General features: G+C 42.0%; 1 protein-coding gene across 1 annotated transcript; it reads right to left on the minus strand.

Annotated features, from left to right (window-relative positions):
• Nucleotides 1-3,367: 3,367 nt before the first annotated feature.
• On the minus strand, nucleotides 3,368-3,814 carry LOC138871289 (uncharacterized). Its single transcript, XM_070149164.1, has one exon. The coding sequence runs from the start codon at nucleotides 3,812-3,814 to the stop codon at nucleotides 3,368-3,370; it is 447 nt and encodes a 148-aa protein (XP_070005265.1).
• Nucleotides 3,815-20,697: the final 16,883 nt, after the last annotated feature.

Consider the following 20,697-nt stretch of genomic DNA (forward strand, 5'->3'; position numbering starts at 1 on the left):
AAAATGTCAATTGATTCTAATGCATAGTTTTCAAGTCATACATGCATTTGAAAAATATTATAGGGAAAAATTGGATATCAATAGCTGCTCCTTATTACCCGGGAAGGATGAAAGAGTTTTCGCGTAAAGAAATAATGGCCAATTTTGACCGATTGGGATGTTTTGAAAAATAGAGGCTGAACCCTGGTCTTTGAGCTGCCTACATATCCCTGGCTTTACAGGAACCAGGCTATGTGTAGTTTCGGACCCACCGGTGAATGAAGCCGATAGAGTGGTTATAAGAATGGTGGCTGGTTCCTGCAAAGGTTCTTTTGTGAAGGGTATTGTCGGATGGAGTTATGATTATGGGTTTGGAGTGTAACGAAGGGATTATAGGGTAGATATCCGGATATTGTAGAGTAGGATGGGTAACTAATGAGAGTTGGTTATGAATAGCAACGTGAAAAATGGCATGAGCAGAAATCGCAGTGAAGGCTGCTCCTGTTTGGAAAACGGTTACCTCATGGGTTACCTGTAAACTTAAAACATAATGCATGCGAGTATATTGATGATGCAAATTCCCTTTGGACCATGAAATATTGTCTTTGGACGATGCGGATGACGTCCTTAGACTATGATGTCTTAGGCAATGAATTGTGAGATAGGAGATTTGCAGGCCATGAAATGGTGCCTCTGAACCATGACACCTTTGAATAATGATGTGAAAGTTTGAGAGATCCTTAGGCCATAGCATGGTGTCTTCCGGCTATGAAGATGATGCCTTTAGACAATGACGCCTTTGGACAAGTTGGCGATATTTCAGCCCATGAGATGCAATAATATGGTGCTAAAAATCAACAAGACAAGGCTTAGTCTTGTGAGGCTGAGGGCAGATCTTAGACCAAAAGAGGAACAAATAGATAGAGATGGAGAGACAGCCCTTAGTCTCGGCAAATAAAGGCGATGATTGTCCTTATGCAAATAGGAGGCAGAGCTTAGCCTTATGCATGATTTGAGATAGGACTTAGTCTCATGCAGAGAGAAGGCAGGGCTTAGCCTTATGCAGATATGGAGGTAGGGCTTAGCCTCATGCAGTTAGAGACAGAGCTTAGTCTCATGCAAGATTCGGGACAGGGCTTAGTCCCATGCAGATGGAAGGCATAGCTTAGCCTTATACAAATTTGGAGGTAGGGACTAGCCTCATGCGGAATTTGAGATAGGGCTTAGTCTCATGCAAAGAGAAGGCAATGCCTAGCCTTAAACAGATATGGAGGCAGGGCTTAGCCTCATGCAGATGGAGACACAAATTAGTCTTTTGTAAGATTCGGGACAGGGCTTAGTCCCATGCAAAAGAAGGTAGTGCTTAGCCTTATGCAAATATGGAGGCAGGGCTTAGCCTTATGCGGAATTCGGGACAGGGCTTAGTCCCATGCAAAGAGAAGGCAGTGCTTAACCTTATGCAAATATGGAGGTAAGACTTAGCCTCATGCAAGGTTTGAGACAGGGCTTGGTCCCATGCAAATAGAAGGCAATGCTTAGCCTTATGCAAATATGGAGGTAGGGCTTAGCCTCGTGTAAGGTTCGGGACAGGGCTTAGTCCCGTGCAAATGGAAGGCAATGCTTAGACTTATGTAGATATGGAGGCAGGGCTTAGCCTCGTGCAAGGTTCGAGACAGGACTTAGTCCCATGCAAATGGAAGGCAATGCTTATCCTTATGTAAATATGGAGACAGGGCTTAGCCTCATGCAAGGTTCGGGACAGGGCTTGGTCCCATGCAAATAGAAGGTAATGCTTAGCCTTATGATATGGAGGTAGGGCTTAGCCTCATGCAAGGTTCGGGACAGGGCTTAGTCCCATGCAAAAGGAAGGCAATGTTTAGCCTTATGCAAAATTTGAGACAGGGCTTATTCTCATGCAAAGAGAAGGTAGTGCTTAGCCTTATGCAAATATGGAGTCAGGGCTTAGCCTCATGCAAGAGAACAGGTAGCAAATAGGGGTAGAGTATTTCTTAGCTGGAGATATATTTGCATCTGGCAGCTTGATTGATAATGACTTTGATATGTGTATGTTTGCGAATACTTCTGTTATGTTCACCATGCCTGCATCCAAAGAAAAATCGTGAGTTTTTTAAGGGGAGGTTGGTTCATGCCTCCGTATGCTGGCTTTGCTTCGCTCTGCTCTGGAGGCCTTGTTTGAGTTGCCCTGGGTAACACCTGGCTGTCACGGAAATAAAGTTTTCGAAAATATGCACTTATTGATGAAAGTATAGTTATTTTAGAAAACATAGTGAAATATCAAGTAATTTTAGATGAACTAGTGACTGTAACACATTTCAGAGACATTGCAGCTTTCTCGTATTAGAATTTTAAGGGTCCTCCTCAAAATTCTGCCCCAGTTTCTGGTTTTGGAGGAAAATGAAAATTTTATTATGATATGATCAAACCCACAGGGCTGCCTACGTATCCCCTTTTAAACGGGAATCAGGTCAAGCGTAGTTCAATTACATTGGATGAAGGAATGTAAACAATCTAAACATAGTATCTCTTGACTACGTCTAAATTGATTGGTTTTGGCCAGACTTCTTCGTCCATTTCTGCAAGTATGAGTGCTCCTCCAGTTAACACCCGATGAACCCTGTATAGACCTTGCCAGTTGGGAGAGAATTTCCCTTTGGCTTCATCTTGATGTGGGAAGATCTTCTTCAGCACCACCTGTCCTGATGCGAACTGTCTTGGTTTGACCCTTTTGTTGAAAGCTCTAGATATTCTGTTCTGGTAAAACTGACCGTGACATACTGCGTTCATTCTCTTTCTGTCTGTAAGGGCCAATTGCTCATAGTGGTTCCTTATCCATTCTACATTGCTGAGTTCGGTTTCCTATATGATTCTTAAAGAAGGAATCTCTACCTCGGCTGGGATGACAGCTTCGGTACCATAAACCAGTAAATAGGGAGTTGCTCCAGTTGACATGTGGACTGTAATGCGGTACCCCAATAGGGCAAAGGGTAACTTCTCGTGCCATTGTTTGTTGTTTTCTACCATCTTCCTTAGTATCTTCTTGATGTTCTTGTTGGCGGCTTCTACAACTCCGTTCATCTGAGGTTTGTATGTTGTAGAGTTTTTGTGCTTGATTTTGAAGGTTTCACACATAGCTTTCATCAAGTCACTGTTGAGACTGGCTGAATTATCAGTGATAATGGACTCGGGAACTCCGAATCGACAAACAATACGATCCTTGATAAAGTCTGCAACGACTTTCTTGGTTACAGCTTTGTAGGATGCAACCTCTACCCATTTTGTGAAGTAGTCAATGGCCACTAGACTTGTACCCCTTTGAAGCAGTAGGCTCGATCAGACCGATGACATCCATTCCCCGAACTACAAAAGGTCAAGGTGCACTTGTTACCTGACATTGGTGGTATTTTTGGACGTACCGGATGCAATTTGTCTCTATGGTCATCCAAAAATATCCGGCTCTGAGTATCTTCTTGTCTAGAACAAAACCATTCATGTGTGGTCCAAAAGTTCCGGCATGTATTTCTTCGAGCAATCTAGAATCTTCCTTTGAATCAACGCTCCTTAACAACCCTAGATCAGGGGTTCTTCCATAAAGGGTTCCTCCGCTTTGGAAGAAGTGATTGGATAGCCTCTGTAGCATGCATTTCTGAGTATGGTTTACTTGTTCCGGGTATTCTCCCTTTGCCAAATATTCCTTGAAGTCATGGGACCAAGGTTTTCCATCTGTCTCCTCCTCAACATGAGCACAGTAAGGCGGTTGATTATAGATTCTCACCGGGACAGGATCAATGAAATTCTTGTTTGGATGTTGTATCATTGATGACAAAGTGGCCAGTGCATCTGCGAACTCATTTTGAATTCCGGGCACATGTTTGAACTATATCTTTGTGAATCTTTTCATCAATTCCTATACGTGATGCAAGTATGGTAGTATTTTGGTGTTCTTTGTAGCCCATTCTCCTTGAACCTGATATACTAGAAGATCTGAATCTCCAATCACCAGTAACTATTGTACATTCATATCGATGGCCAGATTGAGCCCCATGATGCAAGCCTCATATTTTGCCATATTGTTGGTGCATGGAAACCTAAGCTTCACGGATACAAGGTAGTGTTGACCTGTTTCTAATATCAAAACTGCTCCAATGCCTACTCCTTTGAAGTTTGTAGCTCCATCAAAGAACATTCTCCAACCGTCGTAAGCCTCAACAATGTCCTCTCCTACGTATGATACTTCTTCATCAGGAAAATACATTTTCTAAGGCTCGTATTCTCCTCCCACAGGATTTTCAGCAAGGTGGTATGCCAATGCTTGTCCTTTGACCGCCTTCTGCGTTACATAGACGATGTCGAACTCACTTAACAGTATCTTCCACTTGGCTAACTTCCCAGTCGGCATGGATTCTGAAATATATACTTCAAAGGGTCCATCCTGGATATGAGGTATGTGGTATAGGCATAGAAGTAATGCCTAAATTCCTAAGTTGTCCAGGTCAAAGCGAAGCAAGTGCGTTCCAGCATAGAGTATCGTGCTTCATAGGGTGTGAACGTCTTACTCAAGTAGTATATGGCTTGCTCCTTTCTCCCTATCTCGTCATGTTGTCCAAAAACACATGTCACGCCCCAAACTTGGAGAGGTGTGGTTGGCACCCGGTGCCGTAATGGCCTGAGCGATCCACTCTGTAACTCATTCATTCCTTTTGTAATTAACATGGGCCAACGTGGCCACAACTCGTAATGTACAAGCGTAAGAGGGAAAAACACTGTATCAATAAATCATTTTTTCTAAAAAAACACGAATACATATGGGCCGTCAAGGCCTCTAACATGCTGTACAAAATGAACCACTGTCTACAAAGCCTCTAAGATTATTTGACATCAAATGGGACAGGGTACCGGCCTATCCATAAGTCAGTAGCAAAACTCTGACACGATGACTCATAGACTCGGCTGCACTCCGAATGAGGTGGAGTCTTACCAATCCTTCGCTGAATGCCAATCTCGTCTACTATGAGGGCTTGTCAAACTGATTATCTATACCTACAGACATGAATGCAGCGTCCCCAACAAAATAACATCAATACGTATAATGTACCGAGTATGTAAGACAATATACTAAAAGCTGAAACTAAACTGATAACATAGCAACTGCAGGTAGCTGGAAGTCAAAGATAATCTGATGGTATTCTTACCTGCTGATACTGACTCAATTCTCTCAATATAATAAGTAAAATAGTTGTCCGGCCCTATAAGGCTCGGTATATATATATATATAACTGCTCTGCCATAGTAGGCTCGCTCATAGGCGCTCGGCCATACTTGGTTCTGTATCTCGACCAACTGGGCTCGCTCATAAGCGTTTGGCCACAATAGACTCGGTATATATATATATATATATATATATAACTGCTCTGTCGTAGTAGGCTCGCTCATAGGCACTCGGCCATACTAGGGTCTGTATCTCGACCAACTGGCTCGCTCATAAGCACTCGGCCAAAGTAGGCTCGGTATATATATAACTGCTCTGCCGTAGTAGGCTCGCTCATAGGCGCTCGGCCATACTAGGCTCTATGTCTCAACCAATTGGGCTCGCTCATAAGCACTCGGCCATAGTAGGCTCGGTATATAACTTACGATCTGATCAGAGGTTGCCCAATAGGGGCCTGCCCATCGATTACGGCTCGATGGTAATGAAAATACTTTTAATATTGTATATATATAAACTCTCTGCTCTCTTGACTGGAAGAAGGAAATACTCAACTAAATATGAATTCCCCATAAGGAAAATATGGTAATTTACAACACTAGAAAAATATACGTAACTTGCGAGACTAGCAAAATATACACAAATTCCGTGATATGAATTTTTCTTTATGCCTCATTATAAACTTATATAATGATGAGATCATGCCAAAATGAAGTAAGAGCTTAACCTTAACATATCTTATTTCCATCATTGGATGACTACGACTAGTAAATTCTTCTGATAAACATCTAACCTCGAATGCTTATACGAACTCGTTGAAGGTCACAGACATTGGATCAAACTTGGTTTGCATTCTTGATAGCTTCACGCTAATTTACATCATTAAGAAGTAATACCCGATTCACTTTGCACAACAATGCCAACATAATAACTTACTTGGATGTTGCAGCACATTTACGTGGGAGCTTGCGAGAAAAATATCCTCAGTATCATCTTAAACTTGTTACTTATTTCTCAGATAGAATATAATTCGTCAATCCCATTAAACCCCACCACCAATTAAAAGTGATTCATATAATTCAACTAATATATAAGCTTTTCGGTTTCACAAACTGCATGATCAACTTATAAAACTTCTTAAAATCTGTAATTGTTCACTTGTCGATGAAGACCTCGAAACCAGACAGAAGCAACATCTTATTAAACTGGATTGTTGGTCTAGTTGGTGATCTAAAACTTTGGTAGGTTAGTCTCAGCCTCCGAGTTTTTGTAAGTGATGCCACTAGCAATTCAACTAATACATTATACATCTCGTACAAGCTTCTTATCAAAAACTACAATCTCACGGCTAGCCTCAGTCATTCATGTAGTATCCTTTATTTACATTTCACTAAATCCTATTTCACCAGTTTAGAAGAGATGGCTAGATGTAATAACAGACAATCATTTTTCTTGTTTTTACACAGTAGCCTTGGTTCTTAATGCTGAACCCCATTTTATTCATATTCATGCAAACGTTAAATATTGCCACCTTATCCATTTGAGTTATGAGTCACTTAGTTGATATCTTATGTTGCTGACACATTTTTTTGGAGATTTAATCTTATACCATAGTTACTTAATTAAATTAGGTAATATCTCGCTACCCGGTAATTAACCAAATACTCGCGTAATTAAAAATTATTCCAAATTACTTAAAGTACTATTCACTTTTAATACACTTTATATATTATACTATAATATACGTTACTATCATGGTCATGTGGTACCATACAAAATAAATACATAAACTTATTATTTCATTAAAACATTCATGTAAAAAATGCACATATTTTCTCAACTTCTAATTTTCCTAATCTCATATAAAGAGTACAAATTTTCGTATGCTTAATTCTTAAAATGGTATAAAACAAAAAGATAACCTTATTTTCTTGTGAGAAAATAATTCATATCTTTGCAATAAAGAAAATCTCATAACCTTTTCTCATATTAGGTGTATAATTTAAAACATATTCGAAAGTAGTAATATTAATAACTATATGAAATCATATATAATTTTTTTTTAACTATTTTATAAAAATATTCCACTCAAAATACCATATCAAACGCATATAACGGTGTCAATGTTGTTAAACTTATGGGGTGTAACATCATTCCCCCCTTTAAAACATTCGTCCTCGAATGTTAACTCTTAGAGATTTACACAAAAAAATTACTAGGGTCTCCTCTGTAAGCTAAACTAAAACCCAAACTATATCTGAAATCTCAACTATTCACAACTTTTTGTAGTTGGATATCTCGTATCTTCTTCACCTTTACTTTACCTTACTTACTTTTCAATCTGCATCGTATCTTCTATTGCTTTCATAACCTCCCTTTGACATTACGCCTTAAAGCTCTGTTGTGATAGCACCTCTGGTGCATACAAAATTCGGTGGAAACTTTATACTGACTTCTTACGACTTAGCTCTATGGCACGATCTGGAAACAAAAGAAGGGTAACGTTTCTTAAAAGACCTATAGCCTCTCAATTATAAATGTGACACACATCACACCCATAAGTGAGACTATACTAGGCACGACTTTGTAGACTCCCTAGGACACGAACTGCTCTGATACCACTTTGTCATACCCCAAACCTAGAGAGGCGTGGCTGGCACCCGGTGTCGTAGTGGCCCGAGCGAACCACTCTATAACTCATTCATTCCTTTTGTAATTAGCATGGGCCAACGTGGCCGCAACTCGTAATGTACACGCATAAGAAGGAAAAACATTGTATCATTAAATCATTTTTTTCTAAAAAAACACGAATACATATGGGTCATCAAGGCCTCTGACATACTGTACAAAATGAACCTCTCTCTACAAAGCCTCTAAGATTATTTGACATCAAATGGGACTGTGATGACCCAAAAGGTCATCACTTGTTTTAGAAATAAATTCTCTGTTCTGAGGTCCTCGATTTGCGTGCACAGTCCGGGCGAGTAGTTGGAAAGCCATTAGAAAATTAGTGAAAGTGATGAATTTTGCCTTTAAAATGGTTTTAAGTTGACTTCGATCAATATTTTGGGTAAACGGACCCGAACCCATGATTTGATGGTCTCGGAGGGTCCGTAGAAAAATATGGGAATTGTGCGTATACCCAGAATCAAATTCCGAGGTCCCAAGCCCGAGAAATGAATTTTTAAAGAAAATTATTTTTTGGAATTATTGATGAGTTTTGGAAATGAAACGTGTTCAAAACTTGATGGTATTGGGCCCGTATTTTGGTTCCGGAGCTCGGTATAGGTTTTGTATGTGATTTAAGACGAGTGTGTGAAATTTGGTAAGAAACGAAAGTTGTTTGAGGCTATTTTGGCGATTTGATCACACAGATAAGTTCATATGATGTTTTTGAGTTAGTATACATGTTTGGTTTGGAGCCGCGAGGGCTCGGGTGACATTTGGATAGGCCACTGGGTGGAAAGTTGCAGACTTCAGCTGTTTCGAGTTCGCAAATGCGAAAATAGCCCAGGTCAGCCTCCCTCGCAATTGCGAGGAATTTATCACAAATGCGATCCCCCAATTTGTAGCCAGTCGTCGCAAATGCGACATGTTGTTCGCAATTCCCAATTCGCAAATGCGAAAGCTGCTTCGCAAATGCGAGCTTAGCAGAAGTCTGGGTTCGCAATTGCGAACCCTGGTCGCAATTGCGACATCTGCAACTTGCAATTTTATAACTTAGCCAAAAATCTTTCATTTTTCACACTCTTTAAAAACCAAAACACTCTTGGGCGATTTTTCAAAGGAAACTGTTCTTCCAAATCGATTATATGTGATTTCTAACTAATTTTCTTCAATCTTTAACACCTTTTCACATAATTTCAACTCAAAATCAATGATTTTCATGGGGGAAATCGGGTGTTTTGTGTAGAACCTAGGTTTTTCAAAAATTGGGGATTTGGACCTCGATTGAGGTCCGATTTCAAAATAAATTATATATTTGGGTTCGTGGGGTAATGAGTACTCGGGTTTTGGTTCGAACCTCGGGTTTTTACCATGTATGTCCGGGGGCAATTTTTGACTTTTTGGGTAAAACTTTGGAAAACTTATTTTCATGCATTAGAATTGATTCATTTAGCGTTTATTGATGTAATTAAGTAACTTATGGCTAGATACGAGCGAATTGGTGGTGGAACCAAGGGGTAAAGCGATAGTTGAAACGTGATTTGTGTTCGTGGCATCGAGGTAAGTGTTTGGTCTAACCTTAGCTTGAGGGATTAGGAGTCGTGTCTTATTTGCTACGTGTTAATTGTGGAGTACGATGTATAGGCATGGTGATGAGTATCTATACGTCGGTGTCAAGCATGACCGTGAGTCTTGTATTGTAGTTGTTATGACTCCGTTGTGGTTTATTTCGCTTCACATGTTATTATCATTATTGTTCCCTTGCCGGGATGTTATTATCATTATTGTTCCCCTGCCGAGATATTATTATCATTATTGTTCCCTTGCCGGGATATTTGTTTTGATATTATTGTTCCCTTGCCGGGACCCTTTTATGATTGGTGTTGATAAAAGAAATGGGAGCGGGTTGCACGCCTACAACAAGATATGTAAAATGAGAGCGGGTTGCACGCCTGCAACAAGATATGTGAATTGGAAGCGGGTTGCACACCTGCACCAAGATATGTGAATGGGAGTGGGTTGCACGCCTACAACAAAATACGTGAAATGGGAGCGGCTTGCACGCCTGCAACAAGATATATGAAATGGGAGCGGGTTGCACGCCTGCAACAAGATATATGAAATAGGAGCGGGTTGCACGCCTGCAACAAGATATGTGAAATGGGATTGGTTACATGCCTGCAACAAGATATGTGAAAAGGGATCGGGTTGCACGCTTGCAATGAGACACATGAAATGGGATCGAGGTGCACGCCTACAACAAAATGTGAAATGAAAGTTAATTCTGCATTGGTTTTCCTTATCCCTGTTAGTAATTGGATTTTGGTTTCTTTATATTCTCTTGATATTTTGTTGTTATCTGTTATTCCCCGAAGCATGTTTCCCCTGCCAAATCTTAATCGTAATTATCTGTTTATATTTCCGTTGTATATGATATAACTACACAAGTTTATTTGGTAGTCTGGTCCTAGCCTCGTCACTACTTCGCCAAGGTTAGGCTAGACACTTACCAGCACATGGGGTTGATTGTGCTGATACTACACTCTGCACTGTGTGCAGATACTAATATCGGAGCGCTTGGACCGCAGTGAGGATGTTGTCTTCAGTCCACACAGGCGACCCGAGGTAGTCCTGCGGACGTTTGCGGGCCTTGGCGTCACCTCCTATCTTTCTTTTATCTTGTTTCCTTTACTTATTTTAGAAACAGTGTATCTATTATCTTTCAGACTTTGTATGTAGTATTCTTAGACCGTCTGTGAAACTGTGACACCAGTTCCGGGTGGTCGAGGCTCAAACAGTTGTATTCGATACATATTTTAGATAGTTACTGCATATCTTCCGCTTATTCTAATTTTCGCGGTCTACACGTTATTGCTTTATAATTGTTAAAGAGTATAAAATGGGTAAAAAGGTAATTCTTTCAAATATTTGGCTTGCCTAGCTTTCACCAGTAGGTATCATCACGACTCTTGAGGGTGGGAAATCTAGGTCGTGACAAGTTGGTATCAATGCTCTAGGTTACATTGGTCTCACAGTTCATAGACAAGCTCAGTAGAGTCTGAAGGATCGGTACGGAGACGTCTGTATTTATCCCTCAGAGGCTACAGAGTTAGAAAAAACTTCATAATTATTCTTTCCTATCGTGCGGTTTGGTTTCTCAATGCTAATTGAATTTCTACTCTGTTCTTTCGCAGACGGTGAGAACACACGCTTCCTTATCCACTGACCAGTAGCCTGAGCCCCCAGCAGCAGCTCCCACGAGGGGCAGAGGGCAAGGCTGAGGTCGTGCTAGAGGTCGAGGTAGGGGCAGAGCTCAGCCCAAAGCAGCAGCACCAGCGGTAGAGCCTTAGGTTGATTTTGATGATGAGGTTCCGGCCCAGACATTTCTGATAGGCCTAGCTCAGGTCCCAGAGGGGTTTATTGCTACCCTAGTAATCCAGGATGCTCTGATCCATCTAGTGGGCCTTATGGAGAGTGTCACCTGGGCAAGCTTGCTTCGTGTAGCACCAGCCGTCTCTCAGGTTGGAGGAGGAGCCCAGACTCCTACTACTCGCACTTTGGAGCAGGTAGCTCCCCAGTTTCAGACTCTAGCAGTTCAGCCAGTTGGAGCAGTTCAGCCGGGTGTGGTAGCCCTGACCAGTGATGGAGCAGCTATGTCTGTCGATACTTTGTGGAGGTTGGACAGGTTCACCAAGCTCTTCACTACTACTTTCAGCGGTGATTCTTCTAAGGATCCCCAGGATTATCTAGATAGTTGTCATGAGGTTCCTAGGAACATGGGGATAGTGGAGACCAATGGGGTCAATTTTGATACTTTTCGCTTGTCTGGATCTGCCAAGACTTGGTGGAGAGATTATTGATTGGATAGACCAGCCAGATCACCAGCTTTGACTTGGGAGCAGTTTACTCAGCTATTTCTAGAGAAGTTTCTCCCTATCACTCAAAGAGAGATCTATCGGAGGCAATTTGAACGTCTCCAACAGGGTTCTATGACTGTTACTCAGTATGAGACCAGATTCATCAACTTGGCCCGCCATGCTCTTATCATACTTCCTACCGAGAGAGAGAGGGTGAGGAGGTTCATTGAGGGACTTATCCAGCCTATTCGACTTCAGATGGCTAGGGAGACAGGGAGTGAGATTTCTTTTTAGGAGGCGGCGAATGTGGCCAGGAGAGTGGAGATGGTTTTATCGCAGGGAGGTGGTCAGGGGTCTGATAAGAGGCCTCGTCATTCGGGCAGATTTAGTGGCGCCTCATCTGGAGGTAGGGATTCGTATGGTAGAGGCCATCCTCCTATGCCTTTTCAGTCAGCACTTCAGGTCTCTTACGATGCTTCAAGTGGCTGTGGTTCTCATATGAAATATTCTGATTAGCATTCCTACAGTTCACCACCAGCTCCTATCAGTGCACCGCCGCTTCAGAGTTTCCAGGGTCGCTAGCCCCAGCAGCCGAGGGCTTGTTTTACTTGCGACAATAAGAGGCACATTGCTAGATATTGCTCTCGAGCACCGAGCAGTTCTCAGCAGCAGGGTACCCATGCCATGGTTCAGGCACCAAATATTCCACAGCCCGCCCAGCCAGCTAGATGTGGGGGTAGAGGTGCTAGAGGTAGAGGTAGAGGTATTAGAGGTGGAGCTCAGGCCGCTAGAGGTGGAGGCCAGCTAGCAGCAGGCTATCCTAGAGATGTAGTTCAAGGTGGTTGGGCCCAACCCCGATGTTATGCTCTTCCAGCCAGGCCTGAGGCTAAGGCCTCCGATGCAATTATCACAGGTACTGTTCTGGTTTATAGCAGAGATGCTTCAGTTTTATTTGATCCAGGATCTACATACTCCTATGTGTCAACTTATTTTGCACTGTATCTGGTCATGCCTAGTGATTCTTTGAGTGCTCATGTTTATGTGTCTATACCGGTAGGTGATTCTACTGTGGTAGATCGAGTCCATCGTTCACGTATAGTTATGATTGGGGGTCTTGAGACTCATGTAGATTTGTTTTTACTGGACATGGTTGATTTTGATGTCATATTGGGGATGGACTGGTTATCACCTTACCACGCTATCTTGGATTGTCATGCCAAGACTGTGACCTTAGCCTTGCCCGGTTTACCTCGTTTAGAGTGGAGAAGGACTCCTGGTCATTCTACCCGTAGTGTTATCTCTTATATGAAGGCTCGGCGTATGGTCGAGAAGGGGTGTTTGGCCTATTTGGCCTATGTTCGTGATTCTAGTGCTGAGGTTTCTTCTATTAATTCTGTGCCTATTGTTCATAAGTTTCTGGAGGTATTTCCTTCTGACCTGCCTGGTATGCCACCCGATAGGGATATTGACTTTTTAATTGATTTGGCACCGAACACTCAGCACATTTGTATCCTGCCGTATCGTATGGCCCCGCCTGAGTTGAAAGAGTTGAAGGAGCAGTTGCAAGACTTGCTTGAAAAAGGTTTCATTAGACCTAGTGTTTCGCCTTGGGGTGCGTTGGTGTTGTTTGTTAAGAAGAAGGATGGATCGATGAGAATATGTATTGATTATCGGTAGTTGAACAAGGTTACAATCAAGAATAAGTATCTGTTGCCGAGGATTGATGATTTGTTTGATCAGCTTCAGGGTGCCAAGGTATTTTCAAATATTGACTTGAGATCTGGCACCATCAGTTGAGGATTAGGGCATCCGATGTCCTAAAGATAGCTTTCCGCACTCAGTACAGGCATTATGAATTCCTAGTGATGTCATTCGGGTAGACAAATGCCCCATCAGCTTTTATGGATTTAATGAACCGAGTGTTCAGGAATTACTTGGATTCATTCATGATAGTCTTCATTGATGATATTTTTATCTATTCCTGTAGCCGGGAGGAGCACGAGCAGCATTTTAGAGTGGTTTTTCAGACTTTGAGGGATAGTTAGTTGTATGCCATGTTTTCGAAGTGTGAGTTCTAGTTAAGTTCAGTTGCATTCCTAGGTCATGTGGTATTAGCGGAGGGTATTCAGGTTGATCCAAAGAAGATTGAGGCAGTTAATAACTGGCCTGGACCAGCATTAGCTACAGAGATCCGGAGTTTCTTAGGATTGGCAGTTTATTATCGTCGGTTTGTGGAGGGGTTTTCGTCTATTGCAGCCCCAATGACCAGGTTGACCCAGAAGGGTGCCCATTTTAGATGGTCTAAAGAGTGTGAGGCGAGCTTTCAGAAGCTCAAGACAGCTTTGACTACGGCACCGGTGTTGGTTTTGCACACAGGTTCAAGGCCTTATACAGTTTATTGTAATGCATCTCGTATTGGACTTGGTGCGGTGTTGATGCAGGATGGCAAGGTCATTGCCTATGCTTCGCGGTAGTTGAAGATTCATGAGAAGAACTATCTGTTTCATGACGTGGAATTAGTAGCCATTGTTCACGCGTTGAAGATTTGGAGGCATTATCTGTATGGCGTGGCATGTGAGGTGTTCACGGATCACAAAAGTCTACAGTACTTGTTCAAGCAGAAGGAGCTAAATTTGAGGCAGAGAAGGTGGTTGGAGCTGTTGAAAGACTATGATATCACCATCTTATATCATCCGAGAAAGGCTAATGTGGTGGCTGGTACTTTGAGTAGGAAGTCAGCCAGTATGGGCAGTCTTGCGTACATTCCAGTCGGTGAGAGACCGCTTGCTTTGGATGTTCAGGCTTTGGCCAATTAGTTCATGAGGTTAGATGTTTCTGAGCCCAACCATGTGTTAGCTTGCACGGTCGCTTGTTCTTCTTTATTGGAGTGTATCCGTGATCAGCAGTATGATGATCCCCATTTGTGTGTCCTTAGAGACACGGTGCTGCACGGAGGTGCCAAGCAGGTTACCTTAGGTGATGATGGAGTTTTGAGATTGCAGGGTCGAGTTTGTGTGCCTAATGTGGATGACTCCGAGAGTTGATTTTAGAGGAGGTCCATAGTTCCCGATACTCTATTCATCCGGGCGCCGCTAAGATGTATCAGGATTTGCGGCAGCATTATTGGTGGAGGAGAATGAAGAAGGATATCGTTGCATATGTGGCTCGGTGTTAGAATTGTCAGCAGGTTAAGTACGAGCATCAGAGACCTGGTGGTTTGTTTCAGAGGATTGAGCTTCCCGAGTGGAAGTGGGAGCGGATCACTATGGATTTTGTTGTTGGACTCCCACAGACTCGGAGGAAGTTCGACGCAGTGTGGGTTATTGTTGATAGGCAGACCAAGTCAGCACATTTCATTCCCATGGCAGTCTCCTCTTTTTTCGAGAGGTTAGCTGAGATCTATATCCGGGAGATAGTTCATCTTCATGGTGTGCCCGTGTCTATCATTTTGGACCGAGGTACGCAGTTTACCTCCCATTTCTAGAGAGCAGTTCAGTGAGAGTTGGGCACATGAGTTAAGTGAGCACATCGTTTCATCCTCAGACGGACGGGCAGTCCGAGCGGACTATTCAGATTTTGGAGGATATGCTCCGAGCTTGTGTCATTGACTTTGGAGGCTCGTGGGATCAGTTTTTGCCTTTAGCAGAGTTTGCCTACAACAAGAGCTACAAGTCGAGTATCTAGATTGCTCCTTACAAGGCTTTGTATGGTAGACGGTGTCGGTCACCGGTTGGATAGTTTGAGCTGGGAGAGGCTCGGTTGTTGGGTACAGATCTAGTTCAGGATGCCTTGGACAAGGTCAAGATTATTCAGGATAGGCTTCGTACGGCTCAGTCCAGGCAAAAGGGTTATGCCGACCGTAAAGTTCGTAATTTGGCTTTCATGGTCGGTGAGCAGGTATTGCTTCGAGTGTCGCCTATGAAGGGCGTGATGAGATTTGGGAATAAGGGCAAGCTTAGCCCTAGGTTCATTGGCCCGTTTGAGATTCTTGATCGAGTGGGAGAGGTGGCTTACAGACTTGCATTTTCACCGAGTTTTTTAGCTGTGCATCCAGTATTTCATATGTCCATACTTCGGAAATATCACGGCGATCCATCCCACATGTTAGATTTCAACACTGTCCAGTTGGACAAGGACTTACGAGGAGGAGTCGGTAGTTATTCTAGACCGTCAGGTTCGTCAGTTGAGATCAAAGAGTTTTCCTTCTGTTCATGTTCAGTGGAGAGGTCAACCTACTGAGGCATCGACCTGGGAGTTCGAGTCCGATATGCGGAGCCGTTATCCCCATCTTTTCCCCGACTCAGGTACTTCCTTCTTATGTCCGTTCGAGGCAGAACGGTTGTTTTAGAGGTGGAGAATGTGATGACCCTTGGGTCATCACTTGTTTTAGAAATGAATTGTATATTCTGAGACCTTAAAAACCTCTTTCTATCTTACCTCGATTAGCGTGCGCAGTCCGAGCGCATAGCCGGAAAGCCATTATGTGAAAATCTGTGAAAAATGATGAATTTTGCCTTTAAAATGGATTTAAGTTAACTTCGGTCAATATTTTGTGTAAATGGACCCGGACCCGTTATTTGACAGTTCTGGAGGGTCCCTAGGAAAATATGGGACTTAGGCGTATGCCTAGAATCGAATTCCGAGGTCCCAAGCCCGAGAAATGAATTTTAAAGAAAAATGTTTTCTGGAATTATTTATGAGTTTTGGAAATGAAACGTGTTCAAAACTTGATGGTATCAGGCTCGTAATTTGGTTCAGGAGCCCGGTACAGGTCTTATATGTGATTTAAGATGAGTCTGTGAAATTTTGTAAGAAACGGAAGTCATTTGAGGTGATTCGAACCCGTAGTTGTGAAAATTGATACTTTGGAAATTTTGAGATTTTTCTTGGATTTCTATGCTAAATTCGTTGTTCAAAAGGTTATTTTTGCGATTTAATTGCACGGATAAGTTCATATGATGTTTTTGAGTTAGTATGCATGTTTGGTTTAGAGCCCCGAGGGCTCGGGTGAGTTTTGGATAGGCCAACGGGTGGATTTTGGACTTGGAAAGTTGCATACTTCAGCAGTTGCATTGCAGGCCTGCAGGCTTCGCATTTGCGAAGCCTTGCTCACAAATGCGAAGGCTATATCGCAAATGCGAAAATAGCCCAGGTCAGCCTCCGTCGAATTTGCGACGAATTTATCGCAAATGAGATCCCCTAGTTTGTAGCCAGTCGTCGCAAATGCGACATGTTGTTCGCAATTCCTAATTCGCAAATGCGAAAGCTACTTCGCAAATGCGAGCTTAGCAGAAGTTTGGGTTCGCAATTGTGAACCCTGGTCACAATTGCGACATCTACAACCTGCAATTTTATAACTTAGCCGAAAATCTTTAATTTTTTCACACTCTTTCAAAACCAAAATACTCTTGGGCAATTTTTCAAAGGCAACTCTTCTTCCAAATCGATTGTAAGTGATTAGTAACTAATTTTCTTCAATCTTTAACACCTTTTCACATGATTTCAACTCAAAATCAATGATTTTCATGGGGGAAATTGGGTGTTTTGGGTAGAACCTAGGTTTTTCAAATATTGGGGATTTGGACCTCGATTTGAGGTACGATTTCAAAATAAATTATATATTTGGGTTCGTGGGGGAATGGGTACTCGGGTTTTGGTTCGAACCTCGGGTTTTGGCCATGTAGGCCCGGGGCAATTTTAGACTTTTTGGGTAAAACTTTGGAAAACTTATTTTCATGCATTAGAATTGATTCATTTAGCGTTTATTGATGTAATTAAGCAACTTATGGCTAGAGATGAGCGAATTGGTGATGGAAACAAGGGGTAAAGCGATAGTTGAGACGTGAATTGTGTTCGTGGCATCGAGGTAAGTGTTTTGTCTAACCTTAGCTTGAGGCATTAGGAGTCATGTCTTATTTGCTACGTGTTAATTGTGGAGTACGACGAATAGGCATGGTGACGAGTACCTATACGTCGGTGTCAAGCATGCCCATGAGTCTTGTATTGTAATTGTTATGACTCTGTTGTGGTTTATTGCGCTTCACATGTTATTGTCATTATTGTTCCCTTGCCAGGATGTTATTATCATTATTGTTCTCTTGCCAGGATATTATTATCATTATTGTTCCCTTGCCGGGATGTATTGTCATATTATTTTTCGCTTGCCGGGATGTTTGTTTTGATATTATTGTTCCCTTGACGGGACCCTTTTATGATTGGTGTTGATAAAAGAAATGGGAGCGGGTTGCACGCCTGCAACAAGATATGTGAAATGGGAGCGGGTTGCATGCCTGCAACAAGATATGTGAATTGGGAGCGGGTTGTACGCCTGCAACAAGATATGTGAAATGGGAGGGGGTTGCACGCCTGGAACAAGATACATGAAATGGGAGCGGGTTGCACGCCTACAACAAGATATGATAAATGGGAGCGGGTTGCATGCCTGCAACAAGATATATGAAATGGGAGTGGGTTGCATGCCTGCAACAAGATATGTGAAATGGGATCGGGTTGCACGCCTGCAACGAGACACACGAAATGGGATCGGGTTGCACGCCTGCAACAAGATGTGAAAAGAAAGTGAATTCTGCATTTGTTTTCCTTATCCCTGTTAGTAAATTGATTTTGGTTTCTTTACATTCTCTTGATATTCTTTTGTTATGTGTTATTCCCCGAAGCATGTTTCTCCTTCCAAATCTTAATCGTAATTATCTGCTTCTATTTCCGTTGTATATGATATAACTGCACAGGTTTATTTAGTAGTCTGGTCCTAGCCTCGTCACTACTTCGCCGAGGTTAGGCTAGACACTTACCAGCACATGAGGTCGGTTGTGCTGATACTACACTCTACACTATGTGCAGATACTGATATCTGAGTGCTTGAACTGCAGTGAGGGTGCTGTCTTCAGTCCACACAGGCAACCCGAGGTAGTCCTGCAGACATCCGCGGGCCTTGGCGTCACCTCAAATCTTCCCTTTATCCTATTTCCTTTACTTATTTCAGTAACAATATATCTTTTATCTTTTAGACTTTGTATGTAGTATTCTTAGATCATCTGTGAAACTATGACACCAGTTTTGGGTGGTTGAGGCTCAAACAGTTGTATTCGATACATATTTAAGATAGTTACTGTATTTCTTCCACTTATTATAATATCCATTGTCTACACGTTATTGCTTTATAATTGCTAAAAAGTATAAAATGGGCAAAAAGATAATTCTTTCAAACATTTGGCCTGCCTAGCTTTCACCAGTAGGCTCCATCACGACTCTCGAGGGTGGGAAATCCGGGTTGTAGGGACAGGGTACCGGCCTATCCATAAGTCTGTAGCAAAACGCTGACACAATGACTCATAGACTCGGCTGCACTCCGAATGAGGTGGAGTCTTACCGATCCTTCGCTGAATGTCAATCTCGTCTACTATGAGGGATCATCAAACTGATTATTTATACCTGCAGGCATGAATGCAGCGTCCCCAATGAAAGAATGTCAGTACGAATAATGTACCGAGTATGTAAGGCAATATACTGAAAGCTGAAACTAAACTGATAATATAGCAACTGCAAGTTGCTGGAAGTCAAAGATAATATGATGGTATTCTTACTTACTGGTACTGACTCAATTCTCTAAATATAATAAGTAAAATAGTTGTCCGGGGCTATAAGGCTCGGTATATATATATATATATATTTGTATGGCTATATAACTGCTCTGTCGTAGTAGGCTCGCTCATAGGCGCTCGACCATACTAGGCTCTGTATCTCGACCAACTGGGCTAACTCATAAGCGCTCGGCCACAGTAGGCTCGGAATATATATATATATATAACTGCTTTGCTGTAGTAGGCTTGCTCATAGGCGCTCTGCCATACTAGGTTTTGTATCTCTACCAACTGGCTTGCTTATAAGCGCTCGGTCATAGTAGGCTCGGTATATATATAACTGCTCTGTCGTAGTAGGCTCGCTCATAGGCGCTCAGCCATACTAGACTCTATGTCTTGACCAACTGGGCTCGCTCATAAGCGCTCGGCCACAGTAGGCTCGGTATATAACTTACCATCTGATCAAATGTTGCCGAATAGGAGCCTGCCCATCGATTATAGCTCGATGGTAATGAAAATACTTTTAACACTGTATATATATAAATTCTCTGCTCTCTTAACTGGAAGAAGGAAATACTCAACCGAATATGAATTCCCCATAAGGAGAATATGGTAATTTACAACACTAGAAAAATATACGTAACTTGCTAGACTAGCAAAATATACGCAAATTTTGGTATATGAATTTTTCTTTATGCCTCGTTATCAACTTATATAATGACGAGATCATGCCAAAATGAAGGAAGAGATTAACCTTAACATACCTCAATTCCATCTTTGGATGACTACGACTAGTAAATCCTTCTGATAAACATCTAACCTCGAATGCTTATACGAACTTGTTGAAGGTCATAGACATTGGATCAAACTTGGTTTGCATTCTTGATAGCTTCACGTTAATTTACATCATTAAGAAGTAATACCCGATTCACTTTGCACTGCAATGCCAACACAATAATATACGTGGATGTTGCAGCACATTTACGTGAGAGCTTGCGAGAAAAATATCCTCAATATCATCTTAAACTTGTTACTTATTTCTCAGATAGAATATAATTCGTCAATCCCATTAAACCCCACCACCAATTAAAAGTGATTCATATAATTCAACAAATATATAAGCTTCTCGGTTTCACAAACTGCATGATCAACTTATAAAACTTCTTAAAATCTGTAATTGTTCACTTGTCGATGAAGACCTCGAAACCAGATAGAAGCAACATCTTATTAAACTGGAATGTTGGTCCAGTTGGTGATCTAAAACTTTGGTAGGTTAGTCTCAGCCTCCAAGTTTTCGTAAGTGATGCCACTAGTAATTCAACTAATACATCATACATCTCGTATAAGCTTCTTATCAAAAACAACAATC

The sequence above is a fragment of the Nicotiana sylvestris genome, chromosome 6 (assembly GCF_000393655.2).
Source record: "Nicotiana sylvestris chromosome 6, ASM39365v2, whole genome shotgun sequence".
NCBI lineage: Eukaryota > Viridiplantae > Streptophyta > Magnoliopsida > Solanales > Solanaceae > Nicotiana > Nicotiana sylvestris.